The sequence below is a fragment of the Moschus berezovskii genome, chromosome 13 (assembly GCF_049115385.1).
Source record: "Moschus berezovskii isolate FMDL1 chromosome 13, NW_MosBer_1.0, whole genome shotgun sequence".
Classification (NCBI taxonomy): domain Eukaryota; kingdom Metazoa; phylum Chordata; class Mammalia; order Artiodactyla; family Moschidae; genus Moschus; species Moschus berezovskii.
In genome coordinates, this window is record NC_142472.1 from 52293529 (window position 1) to 52320475 (window position 26947).

Sequence of the window (26947 nt, forward strand, 5' to 3'; positions counted from 1 at the left end):
CCCAGATGGGAATTACTGCTCTGCTTTCAAAGCACACGCCTTCTCGGGACTCGTGAACTGGAACTGGCCTCTCTGGCCCCCCAGGGAGGACGCCCAGCTCACAGTGGCCCAGTTTCCTGCAGTGTCCAGGTGAGCTCTGGGCACCTGGCCTCGGATGCAGGGGTGCGGGCCGTGAAACCCCCCCAAGTCTGTTACCTGTTGAAAGGGTCCTGCTGGAAGCACTCTCTCCAGACCATGGATGCCACGGCCCTGGACATCAAGTAGGAGTAGTACTTGGCACCATAACCCACCAGGTGGCTGAAGCGCAGCTGCCAGGCCTGCCGGACAGAAGAGACACAGGGAGGATGAGCCTGCTCATGTGTTCCCTCCGTCACCCCCGATAGGGCGGCCCTCACACCAGCACCCTCCATGTCGTCACACTGTAAGCCAGGGAGCAGGTCCCCACCAGCCCGCAAGCTGGGGCTTGGCCCCCAGGACCCCAGAGTGAGACCATCTGTGGAGATGGGCCTCTGAAATGAGGCTGCTGGGGTGGCCCAAGGCCAACAGGGCTGGGTTATGTGGGTCGTACAAGACGGGGAGACTGGGGAGGACAGGGCAGGAAGGCGACTGCCACGAGCCCAGGACAGGACTCAGGAGAGCCGCCCTGACCCCGACTGCCCTGCCCTCACTGCCGCTGGACTCGGGGTGGACAGAAACAGAGAGGGGACGCCCAGTCTCGTGGCAGGAGCGTCAGTCACAAGCTGGACACATCCACGATCCCATCTGGGAGGCCCAGCAGTGACGACAGTGACGCTGTCACTGTCAGAAAGGCCACATGCGTTCCCAGGGAAGAGCCACCCCGGCGAACTCCCTGCACGTGCTATCTCTGGACGGCAGCTGAAAACAAGCCACCGCAGCTGCCTGGCAGGGAGTGGGCTCGCTCCGAGGGGCGGCCCCCAGGCGCGCACGGAGCCGCTGCTACTGGAGCCGCTGCTACTGGAGCCGGTCCTCAGAAGACGCTTCTCTGAAACAAACCTGACCTGCAGGCGTAAATCTACTGTCTCTTCATGGATGCTTCAGCTGACAGCAAAGTTGTTTGACAGGGAAAAAAAAAAAAATTGAAGCCTATGTTTCTAAACTAAGGTAATCATTGTCTAATAAATCCTTTCACACCCTGGAAAATAAAGTACGAAGTTTCATCATCACAATAAATGTTTAACTAGATAAACAAATTCTCCCTAATCGACAAAGCTGGAAACAACAAACAAACAGCTCCTTGGTGACAGTGGCGTGGCCAACCTGAGGACACCCCAGCCCTCCCCGCGGCACGGGGCCCTGAGCGTTGCCAGCGAGCGCCACCATGGCTGGCCTGCTTCGGGTCACACGCAGAACTGAAATTCCCCTGAGAACAAAGCCCAGGGGCACACGAGGCACTCCCCGCTGTCTGTGAAGGGCGGGCGGACGGACAGGTGTGCAGAGGATGGACACTGCACAGCTGTGTCACAGCGATGCCTCACAGGCTGGACTCTGGACCGAGACCAGGAGGCCGGCGCCCAGGAGCAGCACCCGCACCACAGGCGAGGGGGCGTCCCGGCATTAAGAACACGTCAGGATCGCAGGCTGGTTCTCAAACACAGCTGGTGTTTTTCTTCCTACAGAACTCCTCGACTGCACTATGTGACAGTTGCTATAAGACTCTGGGGGCTGGCTGTGGCACCAGAGGCCAGGTTTGGTGTGTACGGAATCTGCGTGGTGTTTCCTCGTGCGCGATTCGGTCTCCGTCAAGCCTCGCAGACTCAACGAGCCAGGAGCCAGCAGGCCCGCGCACGCTGGCGGAGGCCGGCGTGCCCCGCAGTGAGCAGGGCTGAAGGACAGCAAGACCGACAGCGCCCGTGTGCTGGCCCTGTGCGCAGCCCTCCCTCCAGGCTGTCCGTACCCCACACGAGCAGCACTCTGCCCAGTTTGACCCGGGAGGCCCAGCCCTGGGTGTCCAGAGCGTCCACCTGACCATGCGGGGACCAGAGGACTCCCGCCACACCTGCCTTCTCACGTGAATATTCTCTATCAATGAGTATATATGTTTTCCATGAGGTCATACAGACAAGTATTTCTAATAAAAAGTCCCCACTGACATTTTACCAAATCCCGTGAAACAGCAGTGCCAAACACACAGGGATTCTGTCTGGAATAAAGTGATTTTAGGAGAAACCCAGCCGCCGTGGTGGATGCCCCCTACAGACCCCGTCCTCCGTGGATGCCTGCGTGGGCCTCCATCCTGTAAGCATGGGCAGGTCTGACCATCGGGACTCGGCCAAGGAATGGGATATCTGCGGGCTTGTCTCCTGCGGTCGGCAGCCATAGTGGGAAAGCCCGCCTGGAAGGGACCCTGCAGGATCTGGGTGGGGGATTCGGGGCCTGAGGACCACGGGGTCCTACAGCTGACAACAAGCAAGAAGTCAGCCCCCTCAGTCCTGCAAACATGAGAATTCTGCCAAGAACCCAGGTGGAGCAGGCAAGTCCCAGGTGAGACCTCAGCCTGGCCGACACCCCAACTGCCACCCCACCCACAGGAGCCGTGAGCTGGCTCAGCCACAAGTGCACGGTGACGCGTTACATGGCAGTAGAAGACACACACCGATATCTATTTGAGAACAGAGGGCTGGCTTCCCTGGCGACTCAGTGGTAAAGAATCTACCTGCCAACGTAGGGGACATGGGTTCAATCCCTGACCTGGGAAGATCCCGCGTGCCTCGGAGCAATGAAGCCCGAGCACACAAGTAGCGAGCCTCTGCTCTAGAGCCCGGGAGCCGCAACCGTGAGCCCGAGGGCCTGTGCTCCACGGTGAGAGGCCCGAGCTTCTCAACTATAGTAGCCCCTGCTTGCCACAACTAGACAAAGCCCACACACACCAACCACGACAGTGTGGCTGTAAATAAAGAAAATTATCAGAAAAAGAAAAAAAAATTAGAGCTGTACTCAGAAATATTAACCAGAGAAACAAACTGAAAATTAAGAATGGATACCAATAATACTTACTAAAGTTTATCCCTGTGTCTTCATGAAAATTTTTCAAGGAAGGTATTTTTACAAATATTTTATAATTTTTAATATTTATTTTTAACAGTTTCTATTTTATAGTAGACTCAAAAGCATAAGCAGGTCAAGGCCGTGGGCAGGGCCTGCCCAGCGTCCCCGCATCTCCCTTGCCCAGCTGGCCCTGCCCTGTACCACTGTCCCCCCGGGTCTCCGGTGACTCAGGGTGGCCGCACGCCTGCAGTGGGTGTAAGTGCAGACCAGGTGCTTCAGAAGACAGTGGCTCACCCCCGCAACCTCTTTCCCTTCCTGCTCCCCTGGAAGAAGTAGGAACCAGACCCACACCTGGGACTCAGGGAAGCCACAAGCCGAGGAGCCCTTGGCCCGACCTGCTTGCCTCTGCCTTGCTGGGTTATCTCACTTAACACATTATTGACCCAGGAGTTTTTGCAGAAACTAAAGGCTGTGGCCCACGGTCTGTTATTTAAATAAATACTGAAAGACTCTGGTCAATAATGTTTGGGCAACAAAAGACGTGTTAGTGTTAATACGTCTCTGGTCAGTAAGTAGTTAAGTCACTGTTTCTGGGGGCTTTGTCGCAGCAACTTCACCTGGACTCCAACTGATGAGCACACAAGATGCAGAGCCCAGGGTCCTAATCCAAGCTCCCCACCCACCCCCCGCCCCCCCATTCTTCCGTACTGCCCACTCCGCATTTCTAACTATGGGACCTTCTGTGTTCCCAACACATGTGAAGGTTACAGCCACCTGGACTTCAAATCCCATGGATCCTCAAACAGATCCCCATGCCATATTCCCAAGTTCCAACTAGACCCTACAACTTGTAAATTAATTTCTATCCTGTCGGCTTCAACATATATCAAAGCATACCACTCAGCTATTTTTACAGCTAAAAAGGAGAGCCCCTGTGCAGGCTGACGTCAGAGCATTACACTACAGGTAGGCCAGGGTGCTGACACTGCTGGCCCCAGGGGTGGGGGTGGGGCAGCTAGAGTTGATGGCTGTGAGAAGCTGACACACAAGGACCCTACCCCAAGTGAAGCAGCGAGCTAGAATGTTGACACTGCTCTCAGGTATATAAAAACAAACCCCTCTCCATATTACCACAGAAGTCTGAATGATCTCCACAGCACTAGTATGAGAATTTTATACAGTTCTTAATGACAACTAGAAATCATTCTCTCTGCTAATGGTACACTTATGGCTCATTTTAAGGAGACTGGACCCAGTCTTCTAAGAAAAAAGTACTCCAAACTACCTAACCAAAATAATAATTCCATTGTCAATTCTGTTCATATATAAATAGTGGGGGAAAGAATCTGAAAAAAAAAGTAAAACCCCATGAAAATACCAGTATGTGTCTGTCAAAACCAACTCCATAAGCAGAACAAAGATGTAACCAATTCAGATGGAAATGCTCTTATCAGATGAAACATGGAAACATAATGGTGATCTAATTAATTGATATAACTTAGGTGAACTCCTAAAATTATGAAGATGTCAACAAACAGGTAAAAATGACTAATTAATGTACTGACTACACACACACACCATCTGAATTTCTGAAGTGAAAAAACAAAATGGAAAATGTCACTAATTTTCATTAACTTTTCCCGGGATCAGGCTGAGGTGCATGGGTGACTCAGGGCAGTTAATTCTCAGTCACGTGCTGTCCCTGAGACCTGTGAAATCTGGTGTCCACACAGGGAACTCTTCACTTAACTGGCTCCTGCCTATCAGACCACTAACTTTACACGATCTGTACCCAACGGCCTTGGTGTGAATAACTGCTGCATTGCAAACTTATTTAATTCGCACAGTGAACGATCCCTTCGGATCGTATTAAAAGTGCCTGCTATATTCGGATCGTATTAAAAGTGCCTGCTATAACTTCATTTGTAGACCGTAGTGGGCTGCAGTGGGTATGTGTATCACTAAGGGTGACGAGATGAGACCTGATTTCTACAAAGAGGTGAGAGCACCCTCCCCATCCCCGTCCTGCCATGCACAACTGGGGGTCCCTGCCCCCACCCCGAGGGGGCCCGCGCCGGAAGTGCAGCACAGGGCTCGCGATGCCACATCACCTGTAGGCCGGTCCCTTCATTCACTCTGCACAGAGTAGCTGACACGTAACACATGTGACTGAGCCCCTGAAACTGCGAGGGCTGCCTGCTTTCAATCGCCCTGTCATCAGTCTTCCTCGATGATCTCGTCTGAAGGATCTCCAACATTCCTGATGTAACAGCTTTTAGCAATTTCTTACCAAAAAAAAAAAAAAATCCTGCTGTATTTATGCTTGAAACATATGGAAACCCTGGGCAATGCCCAACAGTGCATATTACTGCAACTCAAAACAAGTGTTGGATAAAAAAAGTCAGCACCTAAGCATTACTGGAACTTTTCACATAAAAGTACTCAAATACCATCACTTCACAGGGTAGTAATAACAGGACCCCTGGGAGGCTTCATCTAGGTTCTCCAGGGTTTGAAGGTCAAAGTGTGATCTCCTGAAGGTCGGGTGTGAGCAGTGACTTGTTGAAGGCTGAAAAGAACTGATGCCCTCTTATTTCTTTCTAAATCTCTTCTCTAAACTCAGCCATGGCCAGATATTATTCTCCAGAATCTTATGTATTTATTCATTCACTTAACTTATTCTGTACAGAACTGGTTCAACTTTTTGAAGGATACACTAAGTTTTAAGAAGGATAACGAGTTAGAAAAAGTGTGAGATAAATGTAAACTACCCTCTGATTTATAGACCTCCACTGTGTTCATGTAAAGGACTGAGCCGCATGAAGGGCTGTTTAGACTGAACACTGACTTAAGTGGAAAAATGTTATTGCTGAAATTGTGTAAATCATTTCAAATATTGTTTGATTTTATGCTTTTTAGCTTTTAAGTGTCTTGAGTTTTTCCAAATGTTCTGAGAAAGTCTGGTTCACTTTCATTCTCCATAAATCAGCAAGCATTTCAAAGCTTCCCTGAGACTCTGAAAACACACACACATGTGAAGAGAAGGACCTGAACGGCAAGTGTATTAAATAGAGCAAGCAGGAGGGTGCTCAATTCCACAATTACTAACTGTACAGACTACAAACTGAGAATAAGCAACTCCATGGTAAACTCCTCTCATGCATAATAACCTGGCTGGGGATGCAGGGTCTCAGGGCACAGACCTGCCACCACAGTGTTGGAGCACGTGGCTGTGGGCACTGTCACGGGATGCTGGAGGCCCGGCCCAAGGCCATCCTTCTGGTCAGGGGTCAGCCCCAGCATCCTGACCACACGCGCGGACGTCCATCTCCTTTAATGTCTGAACCTGTTTCTCCTGCTGCAGCCGCCCCACACGCAGTGATGAAATCCCGCTTCAGTAACCACGTGTTACACTGCCGAGAACACTACTGCTGAACGCTCGCTGTGCTCTCACCAGGTGCCAGGCACTGGGCTGCATGCTTCCACACGCGTGATCTCACTTGGTCCTCACGATGACCACTCGAGTCAGTGCTCACGTTACAGAGGAGTGTCCAAGTCTCGAGCATCTGCTGCACCACCACCACATTAGGTGACCTCACCTGCCCCGTCCCCTGAACTCCAGCTGCCCTGCCTGTGTCCACACCTCACTCCTCACTCCTGCCTTCGTGGTCAGAACACATGCCTCCTGACCTCCCTCTTGTTTGAGAGGGAACAGCCTCTCAAACACACATACAGGTTCGCTCTCAAATCCATCCAGAAATATTCCACTGAAACCTTGGACACAACCAGGGTGTTCAATGTCTCCAGTGTTATTTGGCGTGATTTTAAAAGTTCAAGCCATTCAATCTACAAATTCAGTGCAATTCGTGTCAAATTACCAATGGCATTTTTCACAGAACTAGAATAACAACAAAAAAAAGTCAAAATTTGTTAAGGACACACAAAAGACACTGAATAGCCAAAGCAATCTGGAAAAAGAAAAACGGACCTGGAGGAATCAGATTTCCTGACTTCAGACTATACTACAAAGCTATAGTCATCAGCTGGTACAAAAACAGAAATACAGATCAATGGAACAGGATAGAAGGACCCAAGCACAGGATAGAAATGATCCCAAGCACCAATGGTCAATTAATCCATGACCAAGGAGGCAAGACTACACAATGTTGGAAAGACAGTCTCTTCAACAAACAGTACTGGGAAAACTGGACAGCCACATTGAAAAAAATGGAATGAGATCATTCCTTTACTCCATACACAAGAATAAGCTCAAAACAGATTAAAGACCTAAATGCAAGAGTAGACACAATAAAACTCCTAGAGGAAAACATAGAAAGAACACTGACATAAAATAACAGCAACATCTTTTTTTGATCCATCTCCCAGAATAATGGAAATAAAAACAAAAATAAATGGGACCTCCTCAAACTCAGAAGTTTTTGCACAGTAAAGGAAACAATAAACAAAACAAAAAAGACAACCCACAAATTGGGAGAAAATATTTGCAAATTTATGTGACCAATAATGGAGTATTCTCCAAAATTTACAAATAGCTCAAGACACTTAACAGCATCAAAAACAAACAACCCACTCAAAAAAATGAGCACAAGTTCTAAACAGACATTTCTCCTAATACAAATGACCAAGAGGCACATGAAAAGATGTTCAACATCAATAATTATTAGAGAAATGCAAATAAAAACTATGAGATATTGCCTTACACAAGCCAGAATGGCCATCATCAAGAAATACACAAATGACAAATGCTGGAGCGGGTGTGGAGAAAAGGGGCCCTACACTGACGGCGGGAACGCAAACTGGCGCAGCCAGTGGAGAGAGCAGTACGGAGGTTCCTTAAAAACTGAAAGCAGAGTTCCCACACGCCCCTGAGTCCCACTCCTGGGCACACATCCAGAGAAAAAAACGATCCAAAAGGATACGTGCACACCAGCATTCACTGCGGCACTGTTTACAATAGCCAAGACGTGGAAGCAACCTAAATGTCCATCAGCAGAGGAATGGATAAAAATGTGGTATATGTATACAATGGAATGCTACTCAGTCATAAAAAAGAGTGAAATAATGCCATTTGCAGCAACATGGATGGACCCAGAGATCATCATACTGAGTGAAGTCAGAGGAGAAATAGCATATGACATCCATTATATATGGAATCTAAAAAGAAATGATACAAATAAACTTACTTACAAAACCAAAATAGACTCACAGAGAACCAACTTACAGTTGCGGGGAAGGATGGGAAGAGGAAGGGATAGTTGGGGAGTTTGGAAAGGTCATGGACACACTGCTACATTGAAAGTGGATACAACAAAGACCTCCTGAACAGCACCTGGAACTCTGTTCAACATTATGCGGCAGCCTGGTTGGGAGAGAGGTATGGGGGAGAATGGATACATGGATATGTACGGCGAAGTCCCTTTGCTGTCCACTGGAAACTACTGACAACATTGACTGGCTCTACCCCAATACAAAATAAAAAAAATAAAAAAGTTCAAGCCACTGGACCAGTGAAGGACACGAGGGTCACAGAAATGTTGAAAGGGGGCAGCAAAAATATTATGTACATATATTGTGAGGTTTCATACATGTGTGTAAGTATGTATTAACAGAGAGAGAGGTATCTAGAAACCTCGACAATCCCGTGAACGTGCATCAAGGACAGCAGGACGTTCATTAAGAATGTCAGCCACAACATCAACACAGCAAAGCAAAAGTAACTTTCAGTGTGCCGATGATAAAGAGCTAGAAAAGGGGGGAAGAGAGAAAGAGAGCCACTCACAAGAGCATACGAAAAAAGCCCATACGACAACAGGAGGACATTAGCAGGATGGATGAGGTACTTCTGAGAGGAAGACCATAAACCAAGACGGTGTGACAGGAAGAGGCAGATCCAGGGAGGAAAAGTGGAGCAAGGCACCTGTGTGTAAAAACAGGAAAACCACCAAAACCACCAAGACAAAAGCCCTCACACGTGATTATCCAGCCTTGGCAGGAGCCCTGAAAAGGAAACTTGGACACAAATCTCAGCATCTCACAAAGGAGGCCTTTTCAAATCAGAGGGGCAAGTGGGTTTTCAAAAAACCAGTCAGAAAAAGTAAAGCTGGTTCCAAATCTGGTGACTTAAACACCACCGGAAACTTAAATAGACAAAGATTTTAAAGTAATAAACAAGACCACAGAAGTGCTAGAAGGAAATATGTGGAGGCCCATGGATGAGAAGTGCCTCTACACCTGTGGAAAGACGTTCCATCCTCCGGCGAGAGGGGGAGAACTACGTACCATGGGGCGGAGGGTTCCACCGCTGAACAGGCCCAGAGCAGGGGAGACCGCCTACAAACCCTCCACACCTTCTGATTTCTGGTTACATGCACCTATGACGTCCTCAAATGTAGTTAAAATGCAAGATTAGCATCAACTAACCTAACTGCGCGGAGAGTCGGACACGACTGAGCGACTGAACTGAACTGAACTGAACCTAACTCAGCCAGAGGCTTCTTACAGGGCTGGTGCTGGCCCCGAGACCCCAGGGCACAGGTAAAAGGCCACCGGGAACAGCCCTCAGGATCCCGAGCTCCCTGCATCCTGCCCACGCTCACCGTGGACGAGAATCCACTTGGACAATCACTAGGGTGGAAGCTTCTGGAAACATAAACATCCTCAAATCTAAAAGACACGTGTTATCATTTAAACAGAGTCTATTTGGTGAAGAAGAAATAAGTATCCTGGGTTTTTATTTCACTTGACCTAGCCTTTGTGAATCTGCAGTCAAAAAAAATTTTTTAAAGCATAGTACTATTCATGAACACCAAGATGAGAACGAAACTTGGTGACTTGGCTCCAAGGACTATGTTATAGAAACAACCGGTAAGTCATATGACTTCCTCATGTTTTAGATCAGTGAACTCTAGAGCTGCAGCTGTCCCACAAACTGAAACCATATAAATTTTTAGCAAATGAGTCAATCTTGAGATTAAAGTTTCAATTTATAACACTTCTGTGTTTTAGTTACAAAGTCATAAATAAATCTAGCATGACAGAGAAGGTAAATATTTTTTCAGTTGTTTATGCAACCAAAGAGGAAAGGAATTTAACATGCAATTAACCACTTAGGCACCATATGGTCTTTGTATTTAAGAGAAAAAAAATAAATATTGTTCTGTTTAATCTAACATGTGCTTAGCAACGTCAAGTACGCCAAACTATGCCACCTGGGCATGCCTTCACCTCCCAGGAGACTGCTCTCGTTTGTTCAAGAGCCAAGGGATAAGAATAGGAGGAAACATGCCTACTTCCCCAGGGAAGTAACTAAACAGGAGAAAGGAGGATTTCTAGCAAAGAGTTGAAGCTAGATTCTCTGGAAAGGGACTGACAAACTTTTAACCACCCTGGGTCTAGTTCTACTGTTTTAATAGACAGTATTTATTTTTTTTAACACACTGAAAGAAAGAAACCTTTATGCCATTCCCTGAGCCAACATCTGAGCGTGAGGGAATAAGAGCCAAGGTCAGAAGCAGACCTCAGATTTATATATAAAAGCTCCCATGTGATCAAGCTCTCTCACCAGGCTTCCAAATAACCAATCAGAAAATATCTGCCATTATAATCTAGATGGTAGAAATCGTTTAATAGACACATTTCCTTATCTTAGTGTTTTATCAGTTAATTTAAAATTAGACCTTTTCAAATAAAACCATCAACGCTGGATGCCACATAAAGTCAGTAAGCTATGATATGATTTTATACAAACTGAACTAAACTTGTGACATCTCCAATGAAAACCTCTGAAAGACATATTTAAAAGTAAAGCTATAAAAACCTAATTCTTCATCTGCTAGAATGCACAAATGTCAGATATCTACATGGATTTCTACACTTCAGTTCAGATCAGTCTCTCAGTCATGTCCAACTCTTTGCTACTCCACAGAATGCAATACGGCAGGCCTCCGTCCATCACTAACTCCTGGAGTTTACTCAAACTCATGTCCCTCTAGGCGGTGATGCCATCCAACCATCTCATCCTCTGTCGTCCCCTTCTCCTCCTGCCATCAATCTTTCCCAGTACCAGGGTCTTTCCAACAAGTCAGTTCTTTGCATCAGGTAGCCAAAATACTGGAGTTTCAGCTTCAACATCAGTCCTTCCAGTGAACACCCAGGACTGATCTCCTTTAGGATGGACTGGTTGGATCTCCTTGCAGTCCAAGGGACTCTCAAGAGTCTTCTCCAGCACCACAGTTCAAAAGCACCAATTCTTTGGCACTTAGCTTTCTTTATAGTTCAACTCTCACATCCATACATGACTACTGGAAAACCTATAGCTTTTGACTAGATGGATTTTTGTTGGCAAAGTAATATCTCTGCTTTTTAATATGCTGTCCAGGTTGGTCATAACTGTCCTTCCAAGGAGCAAGTGTCTTTTAAATTCATGGCTGCAGTCACCATCTGCAGTGATTTTGGAGCCCCAAAAAATAAAGTCTGACACTCTTTCCACTGTTTTTCCATCTATTTCCCATGAAGTGATGGGACCAGATGCCATGATCTTTGTTTTCTGAATGTTGAGCTTCAAGCCAACCTTTTCACTCTCGTCTTTCACTTTCATCAAGAGGCTTTTTAGTTCCTCTTCACTTTCTGCCATAAGTGTGGAGTCATCTGCATATCTGAGGTTATTGATATTTCTCCCGCCAATCTTGATTCCAGCTTGTGCTTCTTCCAGCCCAGCGTTCCTCATGATGCACTCTGCATATAAGTTAAATAAGCAGGGTGACAATATACAGCCTTGTACTCCTTTCCTGATTTGGAACCAGTCTGTTCCATGCTCAGTTCTAACTGTTGCTTCTTGACCTGCATACAGATTTCTCAGGAGGCATGTCAGGTGGTCTAGTATACCCATCTCTTTAAGAATTTTCCACAGTTTGTTGTGATCCACATAGTCAAAGGCTTTGGCATAGTCAATAAAACAGAAGTAGATGTTTTTCTGGAACTCTCTTGCTTTTTCATGATCCAGCGGATGTTGACACTTTGATCTCTGGTTCCTCTGCCTTTTCTAAATCCAGCTTAAACATCTAGAAGTTCACATTTCATGTACTGTTGAAGCCTGACTTGGAGAATTTTGAGCATTAATTTGTTAGCATGTGAAATGAGTGCAATTGTGCGGTAGTTTGAGCATTCTTTGGCATTGCCTTTCTTTGGGATAGGAATGAAAACAGATCTTTTCCAGTCCTGTGGCCACTGCTGAGTTTTCCAAATTTGCTGGCATATTGAATGCAGCACTTTCACAGCACCATCTTTTAGGATTTGAAATAGCAAAACTGGAATTCCATCACCTCCACTAGCTCTGTTCGTAGTGATGCTTCCTAAGGCCCACTTGACTTTGCATTCCAAGATGTCTGGCTCTAGGTGAGTGATCACAACATTGTGATTATCTGGGTCATGAACATCTTTTTTGTATAGTTCTTCTGTGTATTCTTGCCATCTCTTCTTGGTATCTTCTGCTTCTGTTAGGTCCATACCATTTCTGTCCTTTATCGAGTCCATCTTTGCATGAAAGGTTCCCTTGTTATCTCTAATTTTCTTGAAGAGATCTCTAGTCTTTCCCATTCTATTGTTTTCCTCTATTTCTTTGTGCTGATCACTGAAGAAGGCTTTCTTATCTCTCCTTGCTATTCTTTGGAACTCTGCATTCAAATAGGTATATCATTCCTTTTCTCCTTTGTCTTTTGATTCTCTTGTTTTCACAGCTATTTGTAAGGCCTCTTAACCATTTTGCCTTTTTGCATTTTCTTTTCTTGGGGATGGTCTTGAACCCTGCCTTCTGTACAATGTCATGAACTTCCATCCACAGTTCTTTAGGCACTCTATAAGATCCAATCCCTAGAATCTAATTCTCACTTTCACTGTATAATCATAAGGGATTTGATTTAGGTCCTACCTGAATGGTCTAGTGCCTTTCCCTCAGTTCAGTTCAGTCGCTCAGTCATGTCCAACTCTGCGACCCCATGAATCACAGCACACCAGGCCTCCCTGTCCATCACCAACTCCCAGAGTTCACTCAAACTCATGTCCATCGAGTCACTGATGCCATCCAGCCATCTCATTCTCTGTTGTCCCCTTCTCCTCCTGCCCCCAATCCCTCCAAGCATCAGAGTCTTTTCCAGTGAGTCAACTCTTCGCATGCGGTGGCCAAAGTGTTGGAGTTTCAGCTTTAGCATCAGTCCTTCCAATGAACACCCAGGATTGATCTCCTTTAGGATGGACTGGCTGGATCTCCTTGCAGTCCAAGGAACTCTCAAGAGTCTTCTCTAACACCACAGTTCAAAAGCATCAATTCTTCAGCGATCAGCTTTCTTCACAGTCCAACTCTCACATCCACACATGACCACGGGAAAAACCATAGCCTTGACTAGACAGACCCTGGTAGGCAAAGTAATGTCTCTGCTTTTTAATATGCTGTCCAGGTTGGTCATAACTTTCCTTCCAAGGAGTAAGCGTCTTTTAATTTCCTGGCTGCAATCAGCATCCGCAGTGATTTTGGAGCCCAGAAAAATAAAGTCAGCCACTGTTTCCACTGTTTCTCCATCTATTTTCCATGAAGTGATGGGACCAGATGCCATGATCTTTGTTTTCTGAATGTCGAGCTTCAAGTCAACTTTTTCACTCTTCTCTTTCACTTTCATCAAGAGGCCTTTTAGTTCCTCTTCACTTCCTGCCATAAGGGTGGTGTCATCTGCATATCTGAGGTTATTGATATTTCCCCCAGGAATCTTGATTCCAGCTTGTGCTTCTTCCAGCCCAGCGTTCCTCATGATGTACTCAGTATATAAGTTAAATAAGCAGGGTGACAATATACAGCCTTGACATACTCCTTTCCCTATTTGGAACCAGTCTGTTATTCCATGTCCAGTTCTAACTGTTGCTTCCTGACCTGCATACAGGTTTCTCAAGAGGCAGGTCAGGTGGTCTGGTATTCCCATCTCTTTCAGAATTTTCCACAGTTCATTGTGATCCACACAAAGGCTTTGGCATAGTCAATAAAGCAGAAATAGATGTTTTCCTGTAACTCTCTTGCTTTTTCCATGATCCAGCGGATGTTGGCAATTTGATCTCTGGTGCCTCTGCCTTTTCTAAAACCTGCTTGAACATCTGGAAGTTCACGGTTCACATACTGCTGAAGCCTGGCTTGGAGAATTTTGAGCATGACTTTACTAGCGTGTGAGATGAGTGCAATTGTGCGGTAGTTTGAGCATTCTTTGGCATTGCCTTTCTTTGGGACTGGAATGAAAACTGACCTTTTCCAGTCCTGTGGTCACTGCTGAGTTTTCCAAATTTTCTGGCATGTTGAGTGCAGCACTTTCACAGCAACATCTTTCAAGATTTGAAACAGTTCAACTGGAATTCCATCACCTCCACTAGCTTTGTTTGTAGTGATGCTTTCTAAGGCCCACTTGACTTCACATTTCAGGATGTCTGGCTCTAAGTGAGTGATCACACCATTGTGATTATCTTGGTCTTGAAGATCTTTTTTGTACAGTTCTTCTGTGTATTCTTGCCACCTCTTCTTAATAACTTCTGCTTCTGTTAGGTCCATACCATTTCTGTCCTTTATTGAGCCCATCTTTGCATGAATTGTTCCCTTGGTATCTCTAATTTTCTTGAAGAGATCTCTAGTCTTTCCTATTCTGTTGTTTTCCTCTATTTCTTTGCATTGATCTCTGAGGAAGGCTTTCTTATCTCTCCTTGCTCTTCTTTGGAACTCTGCATTCAGATGCTTATATCTTTCCTTTTCTCCTTTGCTTTTCGTTTCTCTTCTTTTCACAGCTATTTGTAAGGCCTCCCCAGACAGCCACATTGCTTTTTTGCATTTCTTTTCCATGGGGATGGTCTTGGTCCCTGTCTTCTGTACAATGTCAGGAACCTCCGTCCATAGTTCATCAGGCACTTTATCAGATCTAGTCCCTTAAATCTATTTCTCACTTCTACTGTATAATCATAAGGGATTTGATTTAGGTCATATCTGAATGGTCTAGTGGTTTTCCCTACTTTCTTCAATTTAAGTCTGAATTTGGCAATAAGGACTTCATGATCTGAACCACAGTCAGCTTGTGGTCTTGTTTTTGCCAACTGTATAGAGCTTCTCCATCTTTGGCTGCAAAGAATATAATCAATCTGATTTCAGTGTCGACCATCTGGTATGTCCATGTGTAGAGTCTTCTCTTGTGTTGTTGAAAGAGGGTATTTGCTGTGACCAGTGTGTTCTCTTGGCAAAACTCTATTAGCCTTTGCCCTGCTTCATTCCGTGCTGCAAGGCCAAATTTGCCTGTTACTCCAGGTGTTTCTTGACTTTCTACTTTTGCATTCCAGTCCCCTTTAATGAAAAGGACATCTATTTTGGGTGTTAGTTCTAAAAGGTCTTGTACGTCTTCAGAGAACCATTCAACTTCAGCTTCTTCAGCATTACTAGTTGGGGCGTAGGCTTGGATTACTGTAATATTGAATGGTTTGCCTTGGAAACGAACAGAGATCATTCTGTCGATTTTGAGCTTGCATCCAATACTGCATTTCAGACTCTCTTGCTGACCATGATGGCTACTCCATTTCTTCTAAGGGATTCCTGCCCAAAGTAGTAGATATAATGGTCATCTGAGTTAAATTCACCCATTCCAGTCCATTTTAGTTCACTGATTCTTAGAATGTCTACGTTCACTCTTGCCATCTTATGTTTGACCACTTCCAATTTGCCTTGATTCATGGACCTAACATTCCAAGTTCCTATGCAATATTGCTCTTTACAGCATCAGACTTTACTTCCATCACCACAACTGGGTGCTGATTTTGCTTTGGCTCCTTCTCTTCATTCTTTTTGGAGTTTTTTCTCCACTGATCTCCAGTAGCATACTGGGCACCTACCAACCTGGGGAGTTCATCTTTCAGTGTCCTATCTTTCTGCCTTTTCATACTGTTCATGGGGTTCTCAAGGCAAGAATACTGAAGTGGTTTGCCATTCCCTTCTCCATTGCACCACGTTTTGTCAGAACTCTCCACCATGACCCATCCATCTTGGGTGGCCCTACACAGCATGGCTCGTAGTTTCACTGAATTAGACAAGGCTGTGGTCCATGTGATCAGATTGGTTAGTTTTCTCCGATTGTGGTTTTCAGTCTGTCTTCCCTCTGATGAGAAGGATTTTTATACACACTCACATATCTATTTTGGAGAAAGAAGTTCTTCAAAAGAGATATCAACTGAACAAGACTGCAAACAAGCTCTAGTGCAAACACAGCCCTACCGATGGGAGCAGGGGACCTTCCCCACGCAGGTGTGTCTGTGACCTTCCTTCTGCGACTAGAAAACCAACCGGAGCACAACACTGCCTGCGAGCACACGGTGTCGGCGCCCACCCTCTCCACTCGCCGCCACTGCCGCTGGCCCCAGCTCTGTGTGGTCAGGGGGCCCGGAGGAGAGCTGGCCGGCGAGAGTACACTGGACAAAAGCTGGCTCACCGCTGGCCATACTCTGCCCTGACCTGTGGATCAGCAGCCCTGCTCCTTTGCACTTAGAACCACAATGGCAGCAACACAGGTTAAGAATCTGCTTGAAACTTGAGCAGCTTCCGGACAGGAAGCCCTCAGGTCCTGTGTGACTCGTCCGCTGATTGTGTATCTACTATGAACACAAATCCATGGTAAATGTCCTACAAGCAATGCTCCCAGCTGCTGCTGCTGCTGCGTCACTTCAGTCGTGTCCGACTCTGTGTGACCCCATAGACAGCAGCCCACCAGGGTCCCCCGTCCCTGGGATTCTCCAGGCAAGAACACTGGAGTGGGTTGCCATTTCCTTCTCCAATGTGTGAAAGTGAAAAGTAAAAGTGAAGTCGCTCAGTCGTGTCCGACCCTTAGCGACCCCATGGACTGCAGCTTACCAGGCTCCTCCATCCAGCTACCTAACCCTAAAAAGAGAGTAGGTGCTACTCTCTAGAAGTAGAAACGGAACACAAAACACATTTAAAATCTCAGTTTTTGCTGGTACTTGAAAAAAACTGTTTCAACGAGAAAGGCTGACGGGGTGGGCCAACCCACACCTCCCCCATCTCACCCAGAAGGCTCTCTGCTCACAGCATCCTCTGCATGGGCGTGCGCCTCCCTCTCCTACACAGCTCCCCGGCCCTGCCTCCTGGCCCACAGCCCCGGGTCCCATGGCTGCTCACAGGCAACATCCGCTCAGCCTGCACTGGCCCCCTGCACCAGTCCCCACACTGCACACCTCCTCCCAACAGCCCCTTCCAACATGGGGAGCACACCGCCCAGCTTGCACAGCACCAGCACCCAGTGGGGTCTGTCTGCCCAGCCCACCCCAGGCTCACAGGCACCATCCACACCGGTCCTCAGCCCACCAGCAGTGCGGTCTCTACGCGGGAACAACTTCCCTGCGGGTCGCCAAGCCCATTCTTCACCTCACACGCTGCCGCCAAAACAGCCCGTTCTCACTTCAAGGAACAGGCTGCACACCAACAATGCCCTTCCATATTCTGTTGAGTGACCCATTTACCAACTGCACGGCTGCTGATCAGTTTAAGTGAGAAAACATTCCTAAGACTTCAGTGCACCCCTCCTTGCTCCAGGGGTAAGACTACCTGAATTTTTGACTGAGCGACTGAACTGAACTGAATTCACTTCTCTTTATAGTTCTACTGGTCTCAGCACCTGGAACCTGAGACCACACTTTCTCTGAGGTCCATGTAGGAGCTGAGCCTCTGGCTCACTTTCATAGACAACATCATACCGCGGTCAACGCCAGGCACCATTCTCACAGACGAGGCCACACCCAGGTCAACACCAGACAGTGGTGAAGACCAAGAAGCATAGACAACATCTGTGGTTCGTATGTGCCTGACGGGTGAGAGTGAGCCGGCTCTGGACTCGCTCTGCTCCTCACCTCTGTCAACCCCAAGGTCACTCTAGGGGGCACAGCACATTTCCGGCCTCTTACACATTCACAGCACTTTAAAAAACATTTCTTTTCCAAGTGGTACATTTTATGTCACCTGTTTTTTTTAAACCACAATAACAATTTAGAAAGGAAAAAAAAATTTTCCCGTTACAATGCTGAAAACCTCCACGCCAGTCTGAGGCTCCTTACTGGTTTTCACCTGGTTCCTGAACAGAAGACTCAGGCCCTCATGGAGTAGACACAGGCTTCCGTGACGTATGTACAACACCAGAGTCCAAACAGGAACAAAAAGGAGCGTTCAGAAAGACTCTCCCAAATTGAAGCCTCCGCTCCTCACATCTGGGTCTTAACCCACTTTACTTTAGTGTGCAGAAGGGGACAGATCCAGGTTTCATCTCTTCCCGGTGGGCGATCTATTGGGATGGCACCACTGAAACTGAGCAGCCCCTTCTCGGCCCTCACAGCTGCAGGGCTGTCGGCTGATGGTCAGGAGGCTGTAAACGCACTGAGCCTGCCTGCAGCGCTTGGCTCGGTTCCACTGTTCTGTGCCCCCGCACCCCTACAGCATCGCTATCCAGTCCTAAATTCTCCAGCTTTCTGGGTAGTGGTGCCAACTGGACAAGCCCACCCTTCTGCAGCTGTTCTTGAGCCATCGGCTTCCACAGGAGATCACAGTCAGCCCATTAGGGTCAAGCCAACAAGTGAGGACATTACATTAAGTATATAGATTGGAGGAAAATCGGTATTTTTATATCAGATTTTTCCTTCTGTAAATATGGTTCAGTCCTTCATTTATTTAACATACTGAAATTAAACACAACACACTTTTTGTACAAGGTGCTTTGGGGGCATCCCTGGTAGGCTCGGTGGTGAACAGTACACCTGCCAGTGTGGAGACGCAGGTCGATCCTGGATCCAGGAAGATCCTACGTGCCATGCAGCAGCTGAGCCCATGCGCCACAACTACCGAGCCTTCACTCTAGAGCCTGGGAGCCACAACTACTGAGCCCACGTGCCCTAGAGCCCGTGCTCACAAAAGAAGCCACTGCAGTGAGAAGCCTGTGCTCTGCAACCAGAGAAAAGCCCACAGCAACAAAGACCCAGCACCCCTCCCAAAAAAACACCCTGGCACCGTCCACACAGACAAGGTGATCTTTCCTTCTGAAAATATCAAAAAAATATATTAAAAAATCAAAACTGGACAGACCAGTTTTGATATGTACCTTCTATTTTTTCTTGCTGCAATACTATATTTACAGTTTTTTGGTTTGTTGCTGGTAAACAGAGATGGGTTAAATTTTTATATATTACTTATCCAAAAGTGGTGCTGACTTTTGCTATCCAAGTACACAATAGTACACAGCACTGGAACAATAAGTTTTATATATGTGTGTACACACACACACACTGACACAATAAATTATATATGTGTGTGGACACACACACACACGCACGTGATAGTGTGACCAGCACTGTGTACCTCAAACCTGTCACGAAGCTTCTAACACAATCAAATACACAGACACACACACACGTGCAGTAGTGTGACCAGCACTGTGTACCTCAAACATGTCATGAAGCTTCTAAGACCATCAAACGCTGCAGATGGGAGTCTCTTGAAGACAAAACCTCTGGTGACTCTGCTTGTCTGGTAAAGATGAGCACCCCCCACCTCCCTTCAGGTCCTTGAGCGTGAGGACCTGATGATCTAGTGGATGGTCACAGTTTCCTGACTAATGCAAACTCTCAGCGCAACACATGCTGGCACTCAACCCTGGAACAAATGAAACCACATTTATTTGGCATTTTCCAGTTTACAGAGCACTTTCCAATGAGCGCTCTCTCTGAGAAGGCAAAGCTGGACCTTCTGGTGGTCACCACGTCACCTGGACAGGGCTGTCTGCCTGAGAACAAGACAACTCCAGAGAAAAGAGATGAGACACGAAGGGAGGAGAAACCTTCTAAAACCACCGTGTAGGAACTCACTCAACCCGGCTAACTGGCAACCAGGCCAACCGACCCCTGCACCTTGCAGTGTGGCACTCGACACACACTCCTTCTGCTGAAGCCACTAGGAGTCGGGCTCCCACCGCTTGCCCTGAGGCCCCGACTGATACGAACACACCAGTCTCATGCCAGGGCCCTGGGCACTCCTCCCCTACCCCAGCTTCCTAAGGAACCCGGGAAACGAGAACACACGGCTGCCAGGCTGGGTGCGCCCCAGCAGCATCGCTCATCCCCACATGCTCTCAGACAAGACAGGTCATGTGCATGAGCCTCAGGTGTGCCCCCAAAGGTAGGGAAGCCATCCCATTCACGGGGCTGGAGCGACGGGCCTGCTCTCCACGCAACAGAGCACGAACCATGTCCCTCCAACCCCTGCCACCAGCATGGATTCTCTCTGCAGTGACAATGGTTGGGGAGCAAGCATTGCCGTTATCTTTCAGTTCAGTTCAGTTCAGTCGCTCAGTCGTGTCCGACTCTCTACAACCCCATGAACCACAGCACGCCAGGCCTCCCTGTCCATTACCAACTCCCGGAGTTCACCCAAGTTCATGTCCATCAAGTCGGACATCCAGCCATCTCATTCTCTGTCGTCCCCATCTCCTCCTACCCCCAATCCCTCCTAGCATCAGACTCTTTTCCAGTGAGTCAACTTGTCGCATGAGGTGGCCAAAGTATTGGAGTTTCAGCTTTAGCATAAGTCCTTCCAATGAACACCCAGGATTACATCAGTATTTTTTTCATCATAGAAAAATAACGAAAAAAAAAAAACCACAGACGAACTCCAGTGGCCTTTTTCACCTCCACGTTCCCAGGAGGAACACTGCTGGCAGGACAATGAGCACACGTCAAGGACAGCTGGGGGCCGGAAGCGACCAGGCATTCCCAGCACCTGCCCCGCAGGAAGCCTCCATGCCAAGTGGAGCCGCCCAGGTTCACAGCCCCCCACTCGATACCTATGCCCACCCAACGGCACACACAGGGCACACGCCAGACTCACAGTGTTGGGGACGTAGGGCAGGCCATAGAAGCGCTCCTGCGTGTCCCTGAGGATGTCTGTAGTCGAGCTCCGGAGTGGGTGCTTCCCATGGTAGATCTGGTCCAGGGCGGCGTAGAAGACCTGAGGGGTGCAGACGCTGTTCAGTCTGGGCACCGCGCGCATCCGCCACGTGGCAGCCGAGCTGGGAGGGGCGCGCAGCACAACAGCCAGGGGCCGCAGTGGGGCACACACTCATCAGTGTCGTGGACTGAGGGTATTCTGCATGTCACACCACATCGGTGATGAAGAGGGACGCTCTCAACCTCCTCACGATTAGAATATCAAAAACCCGAACCCTGTCTATAAGGTATTTTTTGTATAGTATAGCAAATTAAATTTGTGACTGCAAAAGTCTACATAGTTTTGGAAACATATTTATAGTTGGAAACATGAAAAATTCTGTTTGGCTTCTTCCTGGAATCCTGATATAATTAAGTGAGAGAAATGACAGGGTGAGGACCTATTTTGGTGACGAGAGGTGACGGGGCGGGGCGCGTGAGGGAGGAAGAAGCGGCTGTCACAAAGGATGCAGGAGCAGCTGCAGCGGTGTCTGGGGCCAGGCCCAGGTTGACCCCACCCCGGGGTCCGGGCACACAGGACACAGCTGCCGGGCGGGGCCACCCTGGCTTAAGGAGGTGACCGGTAGGGAAGGCTTGCTTCCCGCCAGGAGAGGACAGAGGCCACTGAAACCCGATAGGAGAACAAAGCCAAATTGCTGCTTGTTTACCAAGTTCTGAGAACTAAATTTTGTACAAAAAATCTAAAGTGCTTTTTCTCTGCAACATTTAACTTGAATATTAAACACTGATGGAAGTTTACCTGAAGCAAACAAGTTGAAAATGTTTTATTTTCAAAGGAAAAAAATCCTGTCATGCAATTATGCTTCTGATATGTATCTTTCTGATTCAAAATTGGAATCTGCAGAGAATGTGCAGCTGTTGACCTAAAAGCAGTGAGGATCAGTTTGGATAAAAGAAAAAAGTTAAATGACCTCTAACTTCTGGCTTCATCTAGATATAGAATTATGGCTCTAAATTATAAAGTCAAGTTTAAACCTTCCCTGGAAAAACAGACATTTCTTAAAGATAAATACTGCTTTGCTCTAATTGGCGACTTAAACATATACTAAATACAGCTCTTTCCATTCCATATTATATGAAGAGTAACAATGCACAGAGACTCAGAGGGGCCCACATTACTGATCCACATCCATATTCCAAAAGAATAAACCATTAGAAATCGAGATTCTTAAATTCTAACTTCAACTGCAGTGGGTTTTTCTGGCCCAATCTACAAACAAATTGGAATTCAAAAGTTTTGTTTCTTCAATGATGCCTTTCACAAATGAAAGATATAAGCATGGAAGGATGTTTTTTTAAAAACTATAAAAACAGCAAAATAAATTAAGTGTGCATATGTCTCATACTCATTTGCTGATGAAGCAAACAAGGCCGAGCTATGAGCCCACCAGAGGATCCCATGTGCCTGGGACCAAGAACCTCGGAGCCCCCAAAACAGGGGCTGTTGTTTTAGTAATGCACAGAAAGAAAAGCACCACTTAAAAAGCACTGTTAAGCTCCTCGCTTAGAGCCCTGAGACAGTTCACGTCCTCCTCCCTGGGCTGTCCTGCTGCTCAGGGTCAGCGGGGGGCCTGTCCCCACTGCTCAGGGACAGACAGGGGACAGGAAAGCAGCAGGAGACCCTGAGGGCAGGGACTTCCTCCCCTCCTCCTCCTCCAGCCCTCAGCATCCCTCTTCTTCCTCTCTCTCTTGTTCTTTCTGGAGGATGGGAGATTGTACAAAATGTTGGTTTTCTTTTTTAAAAGAAAATCACTGGAAGAAGTGTTGCAAAGGAGGCCAGGACACTGCCTTTTAAAAGGCTGGATACCCACGACAGACACATGTAAATCAAAAGACTGTTGTCAAGTAATGTTAACCTTTCAAATAATTCAGAAATTTTTTTCCAAACAGATAAGATACAAATAGACACTGAATAATGTAAATCCATGGTTTCATCTATAGCAACAGCATCTTCACTGAAATGTATATTTTAAGGTCCAAAAAAACAGAGCTCATTCTTTACTTTCTAGGGACTGGGTCTGGCACAACTATAAAGCAATTCATAGTGATGACACTTTTAAGTAGGTATTGGATCATTATAAAGTGAATATTGCCTGAGATGAAAGAAGGGCGTTTTGGTTGTATTCACATAACTCTCAAGATCTGATGAAGAGGGAAAATTCTTTGAACAATCTCAAAAATTACAAACACCCAAGGCATCTGGGATCACGCAGACCTGACGTCCAAGTGGTTTACAGAGCGTCTCCAGTCTTTATCTGGAAACTTGCAACACTGGCTTCAAATTTTATTAAAAAAAACTAACAGCTCTTACTGTTGAAATTTCTCAATTAAAAACACACATTTTTAAGAAAAACACAAAGTGAGGGAATTTATGGCAGTCCAGTAGGGCTCCGCACTTCCACAACTACAGGCTTGGGTTCAATTCCTGGTCAGGGAACTAGATCCCGCAAGCTGCATGGTATAGCCAACAAAAATCAAGAAATCACAGTAAAAGAGATATACAGTGAACAAAGAGAGCTAACTTGGTCTGCTGAAATGCGCCGTTCAGGAGAAGTCACCTAACTTTCCCATGCTTTGATTTTCCACTGAAATTGGGAAATAACCTTATTTGACTACCACTTCCTAAGGACGGTTGGAGGACCAAATGAGTCAAGGTCAATCAAGTTCTTTGAACTCAGATGAAAGATCTTTTGGAAGCATAATTATTTTAATAAATGGGTAGCACTGGCAAGAATTTCAAGTCATACATTTATTCTGAATAATGACCCTGGAAAACAGAACAAAGGCACACACCCACCTGAAGCTGCATGTCCGCTGCGGCACAGACCTTTTTAGATTCACAAAGACGGGACACCATATTTCTGGGCAGCGACTGAAAAAACCAAAGAACATATGCACGTGAGTAAACTGCATAATAAGTCATTACACTATGAACTTTTGAGGCAGGAAAGTTAAAAATAACATCAAATTAAAAAAACCAGAACTTCATTATGGTTTAAAAATAACAACTTTGAAATATTTTTGTGGACGAGATAAAGGATGAATACACTGCACTGAATTTCAAAAAATCGTAATTGTCAAACAGGCATTTGTACATGAAAATATAGGATTGTAGGGAAATAAGACATTGGCACTGATCTTTAAAAATCTAGTTAAAACCTGAGGAAAAGTTACTGCTTTTTCTGTTCCTGTGTTAGTAACGAAAGCCCACTCAACTGCTCCATTGACCTTTAAGAACATATGGAGAAGACTCTTGAGAGTCCCTTAGACTGCAAGGAGATCCAACCAGTCCATCCTGAAGGAAATTAGTCCTGAATATTCACTGGAAGGACTGATGCTGAAGCTGAAGCTCCAATACTTTGGCCATCTGATGTGAAGAATTGACTCATCTGAAAAGACCCTGATGCTGGGAAAGACTGAAGGCAGGAGGAGAAGGGGACGACAGAGGATGAGATGGTTGGATGGCATCACTGACTCAATGGGCAGGAGTTTGAGTAAACTGTGGGAGTTGGTGATGGACAGGGAAGCTGGTATGCTGCAACCATGGGGTTGCAAAGAGTTGGACACGACTGAGTGACTGAACTGAACTGAATGACTGACAACAGGAATCAAAGATGACAAAGCCGAGGGATAAGTCCTAGTCTGCGGAGCTTGCCAGTACTGGAGCTAAACTGATAGCCCAACAAATAATCACAATAATGAACTGTGTCTTCTTTTATTTTCCAACCTGCAAGAACTGCAGGGCTTGGAAACTCAGTATAATTAATGTCCCTACACAATTTAGGGCATCCTCTTGGGGCCTGCTGCTGCTGCTAAGTCGCTTCAGTCGTGTCCGACTCTGTGCGACCCCAAAGACGGCAGTCCACCAGGCTCCCCCGTCCCTGGGATTTTCCAGGCAAGAGTACTGGAGTGGGTTGCCATTGCCTTCTCTGTCTTGGGGCCTAGATAGGCCTAATCATATGACATTGCATATTCTCTCAGAAATAAACAATAGTTGAAGAAGTAGTTTGGTCAACTAGTCTACTTTAAAATCACCAATACTGGTATTTATTGAAGACAGCTGCCATTTTATACAATTCTATTTATAATCTAAATTAAATTAAAAGCCCTTCTAAAGAGAAATAAATTATGTAAGGGACTTGTGGCAGGTGACTGCACTGTGGCTGTGGAGACAACCACCCATGAGTGGTAATGTGATCTGTCTGCTGGCGGGGGAGTAGGCCCCGCCCTGCATGTGTGTGCACAGGTGTGTGCACACTGTATCTCTACATCCATATAGGTCTCTCTCCAGGGCCCAGGGCAGGACTGACCCACAGCAGACACTCAGGACACACCTCAGGACAGGTGAACAAACATGAGTATGGCCGTGACTGCCGCCGTGCGGAGTGAAGGCTCAGCCAGCCAGGCCTCTCGCCTCTTTCCACCTGGCCACAAGAACAGCAAACCAGCCAAAAAAGGCAATTTTCAGGAGTGAAGACAACGCCTGGGGTAACCTTCAGAGTGTAACTTCGGTGCAAGGAAAAGTCCTGAGTCTTCCCAACCTAAGCCAAGAGTTTCCTCCAACAGCATCTTAAGATGCTGAGGTTTAGTGACATCATCGGGAAGCTCCAGTCTCTTGACACTTCCTTTATATCATGTGGATGGGACTGCTGCTGTACTTGGGTTTCTCCTGATTTACAAAGCTTTAATGGTCTTATTTTCATATTAAAAAAATAGTCTGTGAGGAAGGACGGCATTTTCTCATTCATCAACAAACAATGGAAACTCCTGTGGGCAAGCACAGCTTCCAGCCTGAGGGACAGAAAGTTGGTGGGGGTGTGGAGTCCCAGCAGACCACCCCTGTGCGTGGACCAGAAAGAGTTGGAGCCGCATGGGCTCCAGGAGGGAACCCAAGCGCAGGGGTCATGGCCCCCACGTGGAGCAGCCTGAGGGGCACAGGGCAGAGTGGGGCCTGTGACACAAACAGGCGAGAGGCAGATGAGAGGATTGGGGTTAGGGCGACCCTCATTTGTTTCAATAATTCAATATGAATTCCTCCACAATATCTTTGTCCTTTGTTATTTAAAAATAACAGTGCGTGATTTCTGAAGAACTGAGATCCGGCTTTGTGTGACTACCAACAGTGTCAATGCAGCCTGCTGACAGTCAGCACCAAGGCTGGGGTGCTCACCGAGACCCCAGTGTCCACAGGGGCCCCAGGGGCCCACATCTTCCTCCAAACGCATGGCTCAGACATACGTTCCGGAGCCCCAGGGTGACCACAGCACACTCAGCCATCACAGAGTGATAGGTCGCTTCTTGGAAACACATCCACACCCAGGTCAGAACCTGCATTTTAACCAGATCCTGGGTATTTCATGCATATTGCAGTGTGAGATGCCCTGACTCAGAAAACAATCATCATGATGATCTGACAAACCAAGGTGAAGGTGAACAAAATAAAAACCGTCTGGACCTTACAAGCAGGAGAACCACCGTGGGAAGGCAGAGCCTGGGGTGAGGCAGGGGCGGCTGTGCTAGGGCCGGTGTCTTCCATGGCTGCATGTTTGTTTCCTACAGCAGGCACGGCTCTGGGTGTCTTGCTTTCTCACTTGTAAGATGGGGATTTAAAAAAAAAACACACACTGCAAAAAATGACCAACGATTCAGTGAGTGAAAAGTGAAAGTCGCTAGACTCTCCTCTCTGAGGCCCCATGGACTACACAGTCCATGGAATTCTCCAGGCCAGAATACTGAAGTGGGTAGCCTTTCCCTTCTCCAGGGGATCGTCCCAACTCAGGGATCAAACTCAGGTCTCCTGCATTGCAGGCGGATTCTTTACCAACTGAGCTACAAGGGAAGCCCAAGAATACTGGAG

General features: G+C 46.8%; 1 protein-coding gene across 2 annotated transcripts in view; it reads right to left on the minus strand.

Moving 5' to 3' along the window:
* The window catches only part of MIPEP (mitochondrial intermediate peptidase), an 85576-nt gene that overhangs the window by 19484 nt on the left and 39145 nt on the right, over positions 1–26947 (minus strand). For both annotated transcript variants that reach the window (XM_055426378.2, XM_055426380.2), the window contains exons 15-17: positions 23888–23962; positions 20972–21091; positions 196–317 (exon numbers count right to left, since the gene is read on the minus strand). In XM_055426378.2, coding sequence (XP_055282353.2) covers positions 196–317; positions 20972–21091; positions 23888–23962 — 317 coding nt within the window. The remainder of the gene's footprint in view (positions 1–195; positions 318–20971; positions 21092–23887; positions 23963–26947) is intronic.